Raw genomic sequence first — 12,401 nt, forward strand, 5'->3', positions numbered from 1 at the left:
AAATTCACAGACAGGTCAAACCAGAGATGCCTATGATGCCAGGAACACAGCAAAATGTTTAAAGGTGCTTAGGTTTGTGCAAACATTCTTTTTATAATATAATTTTAATGGTATCTGTTACTGGTATCTATTATTGTATAATGGTGTCTGTTAATGTGGAGAAAATCATAAATAAATTCTGGAAAAAGTGAAGAATAAAATGGGGCAAACAGTTTTAGTGCTTATTTTGATTTATAATTAATTTGAATGGTAACTTTTATTGATACTTTATCTATAATTTTATAATGTTATCAGTTCTTGTGAAGAAAAACAAATAAATTATATAAAAAAAGTAAAATATTCTCTTTCGGTGTCTATTTTATTTTTGTTTATTATTTTTAACGGTATCTGTTATTGGCAATTCTAACTGAATAATGGTTTCATGAATAAAATATGGAGAAAATTGAAGAAATGTGTCAAACATTCTCTTTCAATGCCTATTTAATAGTTGTTTATCATTTTAATGGTATCTGTTATTATTTTTTACATTTTATAATAATATCTGTTCATGTGGGGGAAAATCCTAAATACATTATGGGGAAAAGAAAGGCAAAAAGCAGAAATTCAAAGGTGAATCTTACGTTTCAGGTGGAATCTTCATTTGAGCATGTGAAAAGATACAGATACAGCCTGTGTAGACCATGAAGAATGTGACCCAAGAAGACCATCTTCTGTGACACATGATGCTCACATCCATCCTTAAGGGCCACATCTTTTCGGTGAACAGTCATAAGAAACAGATGCTCAGAATCCAATACTCCAGTAGCAATGAAATTGTAGCCTGACTTCCATTCACTTGTTTCCAAATAGGCTTTTTCATGTTAGCTTCAATGTCTTCATGTGTCTCTCTGAACTCCACATCAATTGTATTTTTTGTACATCCAAAAGCTCCTGGAAGGCCTGGTGATCCACGCCAGCAGATTCCTATTCATGCTCAGATCTTCTGGAAACTTTCCCCAATCTAACGCTGAGCTTCATGGAGCTTCATCAACACTTCTCATACTGAAGATGATACAGATGATACAGATAATCCAAGTAATCCACTTAATGTTCTCATTTGGTCTTCTTCTTCCTTAAAGTAAATGCAATGTCAATATGTTAAAATACGCTCCATTATATCATCTAAATCACATTTGATAGATGCTCTGCAAAGTTCCATGGTCCTTCACATGCAATAATCCCTGTGATTATATAGACATCAACACTAAAACACCTTGTCAATCCACATGAATAGGAAGCACTGAACAGTTTAGACAGTGCTGCAGTTGAGATTCACTTAGCATCCAATCCTCCATCACCCAATTTACAGTGTAATCCACTTGGATTACACTCTCCCCATGGTGGGTGCATGGGGAGGGGAAATGGAGAGAGAGCAGAAGAGGGTGGGCACACCAGAGAGAGGCAGTGGATTGGATGAGTAAGAGTTTTGTTGTCTCTAAGAGGATTATTGGTGATTTCGGGAGGCTGGACCATGTTCATCCAATCAGTGTAAGTGAAGGGCATTGTTTTGTAGAAAGACAAGGCCATCTAGTGGGGACGTAATGATCTCATGTGGAATTGCAGCCATGTAAACTTCTCAATCAGTAATGTGGACCAATGGAGAAAGGTCAGACAAGACTCTAACCAAGCAATGGTGATACTAATAATCAACCTCCAAGATAAGAAAAAACAGTTAGAGAGACAGCACCTAAGAGAGTTTGTCCTGATTCAATGTATTCAAAGCTGTCAATGAGAATGGATCACCTGAACAGCCTCAGACTAGAGAAGTCGGGGGCCTGGGTAGCTCAGCAAGTATTGACGCTAACTACCACCCCTGGAGTTGCGAGTTCGAATCCAGGGTGTGCTGAGTAACTCCAGCCAGGTCTCCTAAGCAACCAAATTGGCCCGGTTGCTAGGGAGGGTAGAGTCACATGGGGTAACCTCCTTGTGGTCGCTATAATGTGTGGTTCTCACTCTCGGTGGGGCATGTGGTGAGTTGTGTGTGGATGCTGCGGAGAATATCGTGGGCCTCCACACGCGCTACGTCTCCGTGGTAATGCGCTCAACAAGCCACGTGATAAGATGCACGGATTGACGGTCTCAGACGCGGAGGCAACTAAGATTCGTCCTCCGCCACCCGGATTGAGGTGAGTCACTACGCCACCACGAGGACTTAGAGCACATTGGGAATTGGGCATTCCAAATTGGGGAGAAAAGGGGAGAAAATAATGAAAAAAGACAAATCAGACAAGTCCTTGGGTCCTCTGAGCAGAAAGCAAAAGATACACAGAATCCATTTTATTAAAACCATTCAACATTCCTTGCTGAAAAATATGAATACAGTTGCGTGTATCCCACATCCTTAAATTAAAGACAATCATGTACATCATGATTTTTTAAATATTACTTATCATCAGCTTCTGCCTTATTAAATGTACTCATCCAGTCATTATTGCCAGCCCAGGAATGCAAAAATGGGTAATGGTTTTAACTGTTTTTTATTACACTTACACGTGTCTACAAATTGATGCGCCCCATAATTATAATTATAATTATTATAATTTAGGCAGAAAAAGTAGCAACATAAAAGGATTTTTAGCACAAATAGATTGGAAGAAAGCCAACAACTAATAGATTTCAGCCTACCCAAGTGATATTAGTTGTGAATCCTCCATTAAATAACAGGAGACGGCTTACAAACCCTTAAACAATAAGAAATAATTTGTCAATAATAATGCAAGTTCTCTGATTGTTTGCATCATGAATTTGGGAGTTTTATGTCAATAAAATTTCATTTTACTCGCAGCCATAACTTAAAGAAAAATAATGTCCACGTTATTCAACTTCAAACAGTTTAAACTGCTCCATGTGGCGATAAAATTTATAGAACTGTTTACAATCACATTTATAAGTGGCTGCAAAACGCAAAACAAATCCTTTTTGAAAGAAAATGTATTGTATTTATTATCGGCTTTATCACTGAATATCTGAGATATGAGCTGCTTATGCAAGCGACAGAACAACGTTAGTATGGACAAAAGCATGGGCACTATAAAATACGTTACCATTCTCAGTTTATTCAAAACGTCAAATACCTAAATATTCTACTTAAAGGAATATTCCGGGGTTAATCAATTAAGCTCAATCGACAGCATTTGTGGCATAATATTGATTACCACAAACATTTATTTAGACTTGTCCCTGCTTTTCTTTAAAAAAAAAAAAAAAAGCACAAATCTGGGTTACAGTGAGACACTTACAATGGAAGTGAATGGGGCCACCGTAAACATTAAAATACTCACTGTTTTAAAAGTATAGCCACAAGCCTTAAACAATATGCATGTTAACATAACTGTAGTGTAATAAAATGGCTTAGTAACCTTAGTTGTGTAAAGTTATATTACATTTTTTATTTATTGCCATGACAACATATCACTGCCAACCCTAAAACGACCGTAAAAACAACTTACAGCTCAAATATTACATGAGATTTAACATAAGAATAAATGTAAGTGCTGTTATAAACCTATACCCTTCACATTGCTGCCTTTAAACCCTACAGAAATTGGCCCCATTCACTTCCACTGCAAGACTTTTGCTTTTTTAAAAGAAAAGGAGGGTCAAGTCCAAATTAATTTTTGTGTTTATCAATATTATGTCACAAATGCTGTCAATTGATTTTAACTTGCACTGCACCCGGAATATTCCTTTAAAAACGGTAATACATCAAATCATATTCAGTCTTGTCTACGAAAGCAATATCTGTCTAAAAATAAAGCTGGGTATTGTTTTTAATTTCAAATATAAAGGTAATATAAAGGTAATTTATCGCAACTATTTTTAGTGAATAGTAAAGTGTTTTATCCTGATTCCTGAAGTTGCTCATTGTACCCATTTATTCCACCAAAACGATTATTAATTTTAAAACGCTATGAATGCAGAGCCCCCTGTAAAATGCTGTCACATAAATATTTATATGTGTAAATAAAAATCCGTACAGGGAAATCAAAACTTTTCAAACAAATCAAAAGTCTTTTGACGATAAATGTTGCTCTGTGTCTTTAAATACGCCATAGCTTCGAACTGTGTTTGGCGCGCTGACGTTTGTTTTGACCAATCAGAATTTGATGAGACTCAAACGGGTCGACCAATCAAATTATGGGATTTGGGTTTTGTCTCGGCATGTCCTCACAGCTTGTGCTGCAGCTGCTTACCGGGTCCACGTGTACGCAGAGGTATGTGCTAATGTCCCGAATTATTGAAGTTTTATGATGTTTTCGGAATACATACCAGGAATTTAGGTGTTATTTATGTTAAACGTGGAACAACGTGATAACTGGGAAACTAAGTGCTTGTTTCATGGCCAATGTGATTAGCCAGTGCTGAGTGACTTCATTGAATTATCATAGTTACGACTGTAATAACTTATCAGATTCATATAGAGAATAGTTGTCAGTTTCAGGCCATCAAAATTTAAGATGCTAATTTTAGACTCTTTTTCTATCTAATCGATTTTAAAGTCGATATTGCTCGTGGCTTATTAGCTAATTTGCTAGCTTGGCTAGCTTTACTTACGACCTTTTTTTAAATCACAGTTGTACCTCTTAGTACAGAGGCGTATTACTTTTATGTTTTTGCATTCATTATACCATATACAACGTCCACAATTGCTGACAATTGTATGTTCTTTATTGACAGATGTAAAACAAGGTGACATAATGTCTACTTTACCATGTAGTCACCTCACCAGCCATGGTGTGGACCAGAATATATTTCCGGCCCCCAATGAAGAAACAACTACAATTTTACATCAAACCAGGGAACGTAGAAGAAGGAAAAAGAGCAAAATTAAAGACTGCGCCATGGAATCTCCTGAAATGTCATGTGACCAGAGAAGAGGAACCAAGAGAAAGTCAAACAAGCTTTTGGAAAACAAGACAGAATTTATTAAACCTAGTGATGATTTATTGGAACAGACAAATCATGTGCAAATCAAAAGGCCTAAAATAACCCCACTGGCAGGGACGGGTGAAGCTGAGTCAGCATTATTGGTCAGTGACCGCTGGGAGGTGGATAGTGGCTTTTCATCTGAGACTAGTCCTCCTACTAGTGGCAGGAGTTCGCCATGTGTGGGAATCGACCACTCAAAGCTAGTAGCTCTGGACTGTGAAATGGTTGGCACTGGACCTGGCGGCCACTGTAGTGAAGTTGCACGCTGCAGCATTGTAAATTATTACGGTAGTGTTATTTATGATAAATATATTTTACCTCAGCAGCCGGTCACAGACTACCGCACAAGATGGAGTGGCATTAGGAAACATCATTTAGCACAAGCAGTGCCCTTTGAGGATGCTCAGAACGAGGTGAAAATTGGTTCACTGCTGTTGTCTTAGGTGGTGCACTAAGCACTTTCACTGACTTTCTGGTTTTCTGTATTTGTTAGAAAATAACACCATGTACTTTTTTACTTTCCATAGATTATTGACATACTCAAAGGGAAGGTTATTATTGGTCATGCCTTATGGAATGACTTCTTCGGTCTGGACATCTTTGTCCCTGTACACTTGGTTAGGGATACCTGCACCTGTAGCTGGCTTCGGGAGCTGTATGTTGCTTCTGACAGGTGCAACATCTCTTTGAAGAAACTAGCTCGGAAACTTCTCAATAGGACCATACAGGTAAGATCGTGCGACAGATGAGTTCATTGTTAGGTCATTGACAAATAAGGTTGTCCAAGGTGATAAAATGAGAAATCGCTTAAAAAAAAAAAAAAAAAAAAAATATATATATAGGCTAAAATCTGTGTAGTCTTTGTGTCCATGTTGGTTTCACAAATTTTTGAAAAACCAAATTTTCTACAAATGTCGTGGTGAAACCAAGTAAAATGCTGTCCTTGCAACTTGAATACATCAATTCTTTTACTTTACACACAGTCTTGACTTCACACCATCCTTACTGCCATTTTCAAGCAGTTTCCAAAAGTTGCATCCATTTATCCGAAACGTAAGAAAACGCTTAAATCTTCATACTGCGCATGCACAAAATCTCCGTTCCGTGTATGGTCTGAAATCCAATTGTCTTCGTGTTCCGTCACCAGACAGCAATTCTGAGTTAACTTCCTGTCACCTTAGAATGAAGCAGTGTGAAGTTTGTAAAAAGTTACATTTAACTTTAACAATGCTATCAAATTGGATAGCAGGCACAACAACGCTGCTACAACATGGGCCACCATCTTGATTGTTTTGGGTTGAATGGATCACATGACAAGAAATACGTCCTTGTTTCAGATATCTCCTTTTTCCCTGTCCACACTACAACACCAAGGTTTAGTTTTAAGGTTTAATCTGAAACACCTTTTTTAGTTTTACTCTTGAATAACTAAACTGGCTCTTGCCATGAATATAGCCATAGAAGCTGGCATGGTGTTAAAAAGGAAAGAAAGACAACACCAAGGTGGTGTTTTTAAATTTTTCCATTTGGGAGAGTTTTTGAAAAGCTCAGTTTTTGCTGTTAAAAAGCCATCTCAGTATGGACAGAAGGCCAAAACGTAGAGAAAAAGATGCATTTTGAAACGAAAACGTATTAGTGTGGACGTGGCCTAAAGGATCCTCTTTATTTATTTAGTCACATGACAACAGAATGGCTACCTACATGTAGGTTAAAACACATGACTTTGATTTGGTGGACAAAAGTTTTTCAAATATAAATAATTTTAAAACAAAATGGTTTCACTGCTTATATATATATATATAATATTAAAGGATTATTCTGAACTTTTTTTTTTTAACAGTCTCTGTACTGTTACACCACAAAAGAGTTTTGACATTAAGCCTCAGAAAATATATCACAATGACTAAACTGAAATTCATCAAAGAGGTGTATTTAAGTAATTGTTTTTAATTTTAAATGTGTTTGTGAATAATAGATCTGGACAAAAAATGAGTCACGTCATTGACCCTGTTATAGTGTGATCTTTTTCTCAAATGTTACTTTTATATGATGTAGGACAATTAAGCTTGGTGGGTGTTGGCAGTATGTTTTTACTGCTGCTTACAGTGTATATACTGAATATTTCTTGATCAGGTTGGCAGGTTGGGTCACTGCTCTGTAGAAGATGCTCGTGCTGCTCTGGACCTGTACAAGCTGGTAGAGGACCAGTGGGAAAAGGACTTCCTGCCCCAAGATTCAAACACTGACCATATCTCAGAACCCAACAACTCCCTGGAGCACTACATGCAGGACCAGTATTGGCCAGAAAGTATGATGGATTGCAGTCCGTAAGACCAAGAACCAGTATTATGGTGCCATTAACCTCAAAGCTAGTATAAAAAAAATGTGTTTAGTGTTCTTCTGTTATTTAGTTCTGTTTAATATATTATTTAAACAGCAGACTTGACACTTAACATGTTAATGTTTATTAAGGCCAAATTACTTAGGTCTTGCTCTGAAAAAACGGAAAATTTTAAACTGAACTGTTGCACATGAAGCTTATTTATCACTGTTCTGTGATGGTGGTCATCACACATCACTTCAAAACTTTACATTTGTAAATGTTGATGTTCATTAAGGGGTTTTAAAATTAACAGTTAGTAATAATAAAGTTTAAGAATGATTGTCTTAACTTCAAGTTTAATCTACACAGAGACTGTATTTTAGGAAACTCCATTTTGAGTTTTCTTTTGTATGATCAAAATTACCAAGGTATAATATTAATGTGACACATTTTGCATATTACTCCCATTGTTTTACTGAAAATGCTTTCATCCAAGAAAGATTGTTTCATGTGTAAAGTTTGGTTACTTTGTCTAAATAAAGATTATGGATATACAATGATTCATTAGCTTACCTCATTCTTATTCATAGCATAAAACTGGTTACTCGGGTGTTGATCATTTAAACATCGTATCATGTTTGGATTTGATGAACATTATGTTTTCTTAATTTGTGTGGATTGAAGTTGAGGAGCAACTATTGCCACAATTAGAGAAGACCTACAAATAGTCAATATCAATTTCTTTCAATATATGTTCTTAATTTGTGTGGATTTAAGTTAAGCAACTATTGCCATAATTGGATATGGACTAAAAATATTCAATATCAGTTTCTTTCAGTATATGTACATATTTTTATGAATTTACCAGGGATATCTTTAGAGTCACTTGTTTTCCAACTTTTTTGTTACCAAGTGGTGGTGGTGGTTTTTATGTAATAGAGCTTTTATGACGTAATATACAACACTAAAAACATATGTTGCTTAATCAGGTGAGGACTCCTACAGCCTAAAGTTTAACTGTAAATCTAGAATATCCCTGGGTTATGACTTCATTTTTGAATTGTTAGGATTGTAATTAGTGGTGTTTATTTAGGCTGCTGTTCATATATCCCTTTAAAAATGTCTAATTGCTTGTAAGTTTATTGGTCTTTAAATACTACAATTTTGTCTCGCACATAAAATATAGAGGATGCATTACAGCTGCCAACAGTGATTGACAAACTACATTCTTTAGCCACAACTGTTCTATTATTTGTCTTTCACTTTAGCTTGCTTTTTTATACTTTCACACTGCACCCATCTCAAATACAGTGCTTTGCAGTGATTAATAATTCTTCAGAAGTCAATGTCTTTTGTGACATGTTTATGGCAAGGCAAATGGTCCTGTATCTATGTTATCTGAAATAGGGCTTTTGTCATAGTATTGTTTTTGACAACCAATACAATCTCAATTATCAGTAGTAGCATATGAGACTAATCCAGTGACGTAAACCCTCTCAATCCTAATGGCCTCAATGATCTAACAGGCTTGAGGTCACACTGCAAAACGTGGTTACTGCCAGCTTTGTTAAACTGCTTCATAATGTGTCTCACAATAGCTGTATTTCTTAAGATGCACATTTCAAAGCAATGGACTAGTTTGGTTTTAACAGCTGCTAAAATCACCATGGCATGAGGCAAAATCTTGGTAGGACAAAATGAAGGTTGGTTTGAAATAAAACTATGATGTCTTATTCTGCTGCATGAATGGTAAATGGTCTAAACATTCTGCATAGAAAAGAGTAAGTAAACCATCACAGGCAAAACACAATTCACATATAGTCCTGTTACCTTGCCATCAAGCTTTTCTTTGATAGCACCAATAGTGAGATATTTTACCCAAGAGTCCTAACATAGACTAGATGCTGAGCGGCTCTGGGAGCACAGAGACAGGCATTGTATTGCAATCTTACTTAAACACCCCTGCATTGAAAGGCTAAATCCTGCTTTATGGAATTATGGCCACCCCATTGGTCATTGTGTCTGTGGATACATTGTGGTGACGTAAGAAGGTGCAGTAAAGAAGGATGACGAGCATTTTTGGCATCTGGATGCAAACCGCTGGTTACTTAAACTAAAACCTAACTTTGTGTTTACTGATTTGAGCTCTTTGTGACATAAATGGCCCAGACCCACCTCTACATAATTATCCACAGTATTTTGTCCTACAAAGTCAAACTGGTAGCAATGCCAACACTGAAACGGAGAAATGGCTTCAAAGTTTTTTGATTGTCCAGACAACTGTGGATTATAAAACACTCTCACTCAGTTTTCTCTGATCCTGATTTCAGTCATAACTTAATTTTGACAAAATGTGAAGTAACTGCATTTTGATAGATTAAATTAACAGAGACTTTCTGGAAGGAAATTGGTACTTTAATTCACCTAAGTGGTATTCAGCTGATCACAAAGTATAGTCAGGACATTACTGATGTGAAAAACAGCACCATTACTATTTGAAAAAAGTCATTTTCGATCAAATCTAGACAGGCCCCATTTCCAGGAGCCATCACTCCAACACCTTATCCTTGAGTAATCATGCTAAATTGCTAATCTGGTACTAGAAACTCACTTGCCATTATATAAAACACAGTTGAAAGCTATTTGGTTCATTAAATGAAGCTTAACATTGTCTTTGTGTTTATTTTTGAGTTGCCACTGTATGCAATAGACTGTCATGTCTTTAGGCAAATATTAGGTCAGAAATGGCAAAAAAGAAACAGCTTTCTCAAGAAACTCGTCAGTCAATCATTGTTTTGAGGAACGAAGGCTATACAATGCTTGAAATTGCCAAAAAACTGAAGATTTCATACAAAGGTGTACACTACAGTCTTCGAAGACAAAGGACAACTGGCTCTAACAAGGACAGAAAGAGATGTGGAAGGCCAGATGTACAACTAAACAAGAGGTTAAGTACATCAGAGTCTCTAGTTTGAGAAATAGACACATCACATGTCCTCAGCTGACAGCTTCATTGAATTCTACCCACTCAACACCAGTTTCATGTACAACAGTAAAGAGAAGACTCAGGGGTGCAGGCCTTATGGGAAGAATTGCAAAGAAAAGCCACTTTTGAAACAGAAAAACAAAAAGAAAAGGTTAGAGTGGGCAAAGAAACACAGACATTGAACAACAGATAATTGGAAAAGAGTGGATGGATCTTAAGCCCATTGAGCTTTTGTGGGATCAGCTAGACTGTAAGGTGTGCGAGAAGTGCCCGACAAGACAGCCACATCTATGGCAAGTGCTACAGGAAGCGTGCGGTATCTGAACAAACAGACAGCTAGAATGCCAAGGATCTGCAAAGCTGTCATTACCTCACATGGAGGATTTTTTGATGAGAACTCTTTGAAGTAGTTTAAGAAGATATGAACATTTGTGTTCAAATTGTAATAGTAATTTTTCACATTATTAATGTCCTAACTATACATTGTGATCAGTTGAATGCCACTTCACACTGGTGAATAAAAGTACCAATTTCTTTCAGTAAGAGCTAAATCTGTGCATTATTCCAAACTTTTGGCTGCCAGTGTATGTATATATACTTTTAAAAAAAGGAAAAAGTTGATTCAAACTGATACATAAATGTTAAATTATGTTGATTAAAAAAGTTGTTTGACGTGCAGTGTCAAATACCCATTATTGATTATTTAAAAGGTGAGTTTTAAAGGAATATTCCGGGTTCAATACAAGTTAACCCATTTGTGCCCAAATTTTTCTGAATGGTTTCATGCATATAGTCGTGTTAATAGTGTCCTATATGAACATGTTCTGCATTTATTTTCCCCAGTTTTTTTTTCTTTTTTTCTTTTCTTGAAAATTATATTTGAATGTGCGGCAACTATAGGTGCTGATGGGCAAATATGTTGTATGCACCCCTTCAATGTCAAATTTGAACAGGAGGAGAACATTTGGCATCTAACTCAAAATAACTGCTTTCAACAGATCAATCTTTATTCATAAACAAATTTATTATGTATAAAATTGTAAGAACATTCACTGCAAACCCCCAAAAAATGTACTCCTGAGTGAATGACTCTGAGGTCTTCAGGAAACTCTTTGCTGGTGTCAGTGGGATATCAAAGAGACGATTTTCCTGAAGTGTGCCACAGCTGCCGTAGCCCCTTTTGGTCATCTCATCAACCAGGGTGAGGGTTGTGAATAGGTTGTCATGATAGAACTTGCATTCAGGTGGCACTCCAGCTTTCCCTGCCAAGCCAAGAACCACAATTGGACCCTGACCTAGTCCAGTTTCAATGAGTCAAGTGTGGCTACCTGCATATGGCTCCATCTTGTAGACAAATCCAGCTGAGGATGTAAGACTCATCATAGCCAACGCGAGTGGGCTTCCCCCTGATAAACTGCTTGCATCCATGCTTACCAAAGTACTCCATCATCTAATCCACTGCCAGATATTCCTGAATAGTCATGTTTTTGGTGACTTTATTCAGCTCCTCAAACACGGGACATTCATGTTTTCCACAACATGAATGGAAGCCATTATTTCATCAAATCTGTTCCTCCACATAGCTTCTTTAATGCTTTTGTTGTTGACATCTTTGTCGTCTGACCAAAGAAGACGTCGTCTTGACTGAGTTGTACCCAGTGGTCAAAAGAATGCCATAGAATGTTAGGAGCTCTTCATCAGTCAGATTGAGGGTGGCACCTTTCTGTGCTGCATACATATTTGACATTTCCAGGGTGATATCCCATAGTGATTTGGGATAGAATGTGAGAAAGATGACGTGATGATGGGATTGGTTGGCTTGGGTTGATAGGGAGAGAGTTGATGACGCTTAGCCTGTATTGTTTTTTTGGCATCTGTCTTCATTTTCTTGAACTTCCGCTCTTTGTTTTTGATTTTCTTTAGTATGGGTCCAGGGTTTGTTGGACTTCTTTCATTTTCCTCAACAGCACTGATGATGCTTGGCTCTGTGGATGCACTCACAAAGGCCGCAGGACATTCAGGTATATCTGCATTGTCAAGGAGGTGTAGTTAAAAAGCATCATCAGAGATTAAGCCCTTTCCTTTAAGTAACCTTGATGGTAGGCGTTTGTAATCACATGCCAC

General features: G+C 37.0%; 2 protein-coding genes across 5 annotated transcripts in view; one reads left to right on the plus strand and one right to left on the minus strand.

Annotated features, from left to right (window-relative positions):
- Nucleotides 1-1,325, minus strand: part of LOC127435644 (voltage-dependent calcium channel subunit alpha-2/delta-4-like) — a 40,506-nt gene extending 39,181 nt beyond the window's left edge. For all 4 annotated transcript variants that reach the window (XM_051689260.1, XM_051689258.1, XM_051689259.1 and 1 more), the window contains exon 1: nt 621-1,325. In XM_051689260.1, coding sequence (XP_051545220.1) covers nt 621-751 — 131 coding nt within the window. In that variant the 5' untranslated portion in view covers nt 752-1,325. The remainder of the gene's footprint in view (nt 1-620) is intronic.
- Nucleotides 1,326-4,184: 2,859 nt separating this feature from the next.
- On the plus strand, nt 4,185-7,851 carry LOC127436172 (apoptosis-enhancing nuclease-like). The gene is made up of 4 exons (XM_051690166.1): nt 4,185-4,253; nt 4,717-5,381; nt 5,496-5,696; nt 7,102-7,851. Exons 2-4 carry the CDS (start codon nt 4,737-4,739, stop codon nt 7,297-7,299), a joined length of 1,044 nt encoding a protein of 347 aa, XP_051546126.1. The 5' UTR covers nt 4,185-4,253; nt 4,717-4,736; the 3' UTR covers nt 7,300-7,851.
- The last annotated feature ends 4,550 nt before the right edge of the window (nt 7,852-12,401 follow it).

Source organism: Myxocyprinus asiaticus, chromosome 46 (genome assembly GCF_019703515.2).
Source record: "Myxocyprinus asiaticus isolate MX2 ecotype Aquarium Trade chromosome 46, UBuf_Myxa_2, whole genome shotgun sequence".
In the NCBI taxonomy this organism is placed as follows: Eukaryota; Metazoa; Chordata; class Actinopteri; order Cypriniformes; family Catostomidae; genus Myxocyprinus; species Myxocyprinus asiaticus.

Excerpts from the sequence above, each read along its gene's own strand:
- LOC127436172 (XM_051690166.1), top strand. The coding sequence starts at position 4,737 with ATGTCTACTTTACCATGTAGTCACCTCACCAGCCATGGTGTGGACCAG. Across the intron at positions 5,382-5,495 it reads TTGAGGATGCTCAGAACGAG|ATTATTGACATACTCAAAGG; the intron begins GTGAAAATTGGT and ends TACTTTCCATAG. Across the intron at positions 5,697-7,101 it reads TTCTCAATAGGACCATACAG|GTTGGCAGGTTGGGTCACTG; the intron begins GTAAGATCGTGC and ends TTTCTTGATCAG.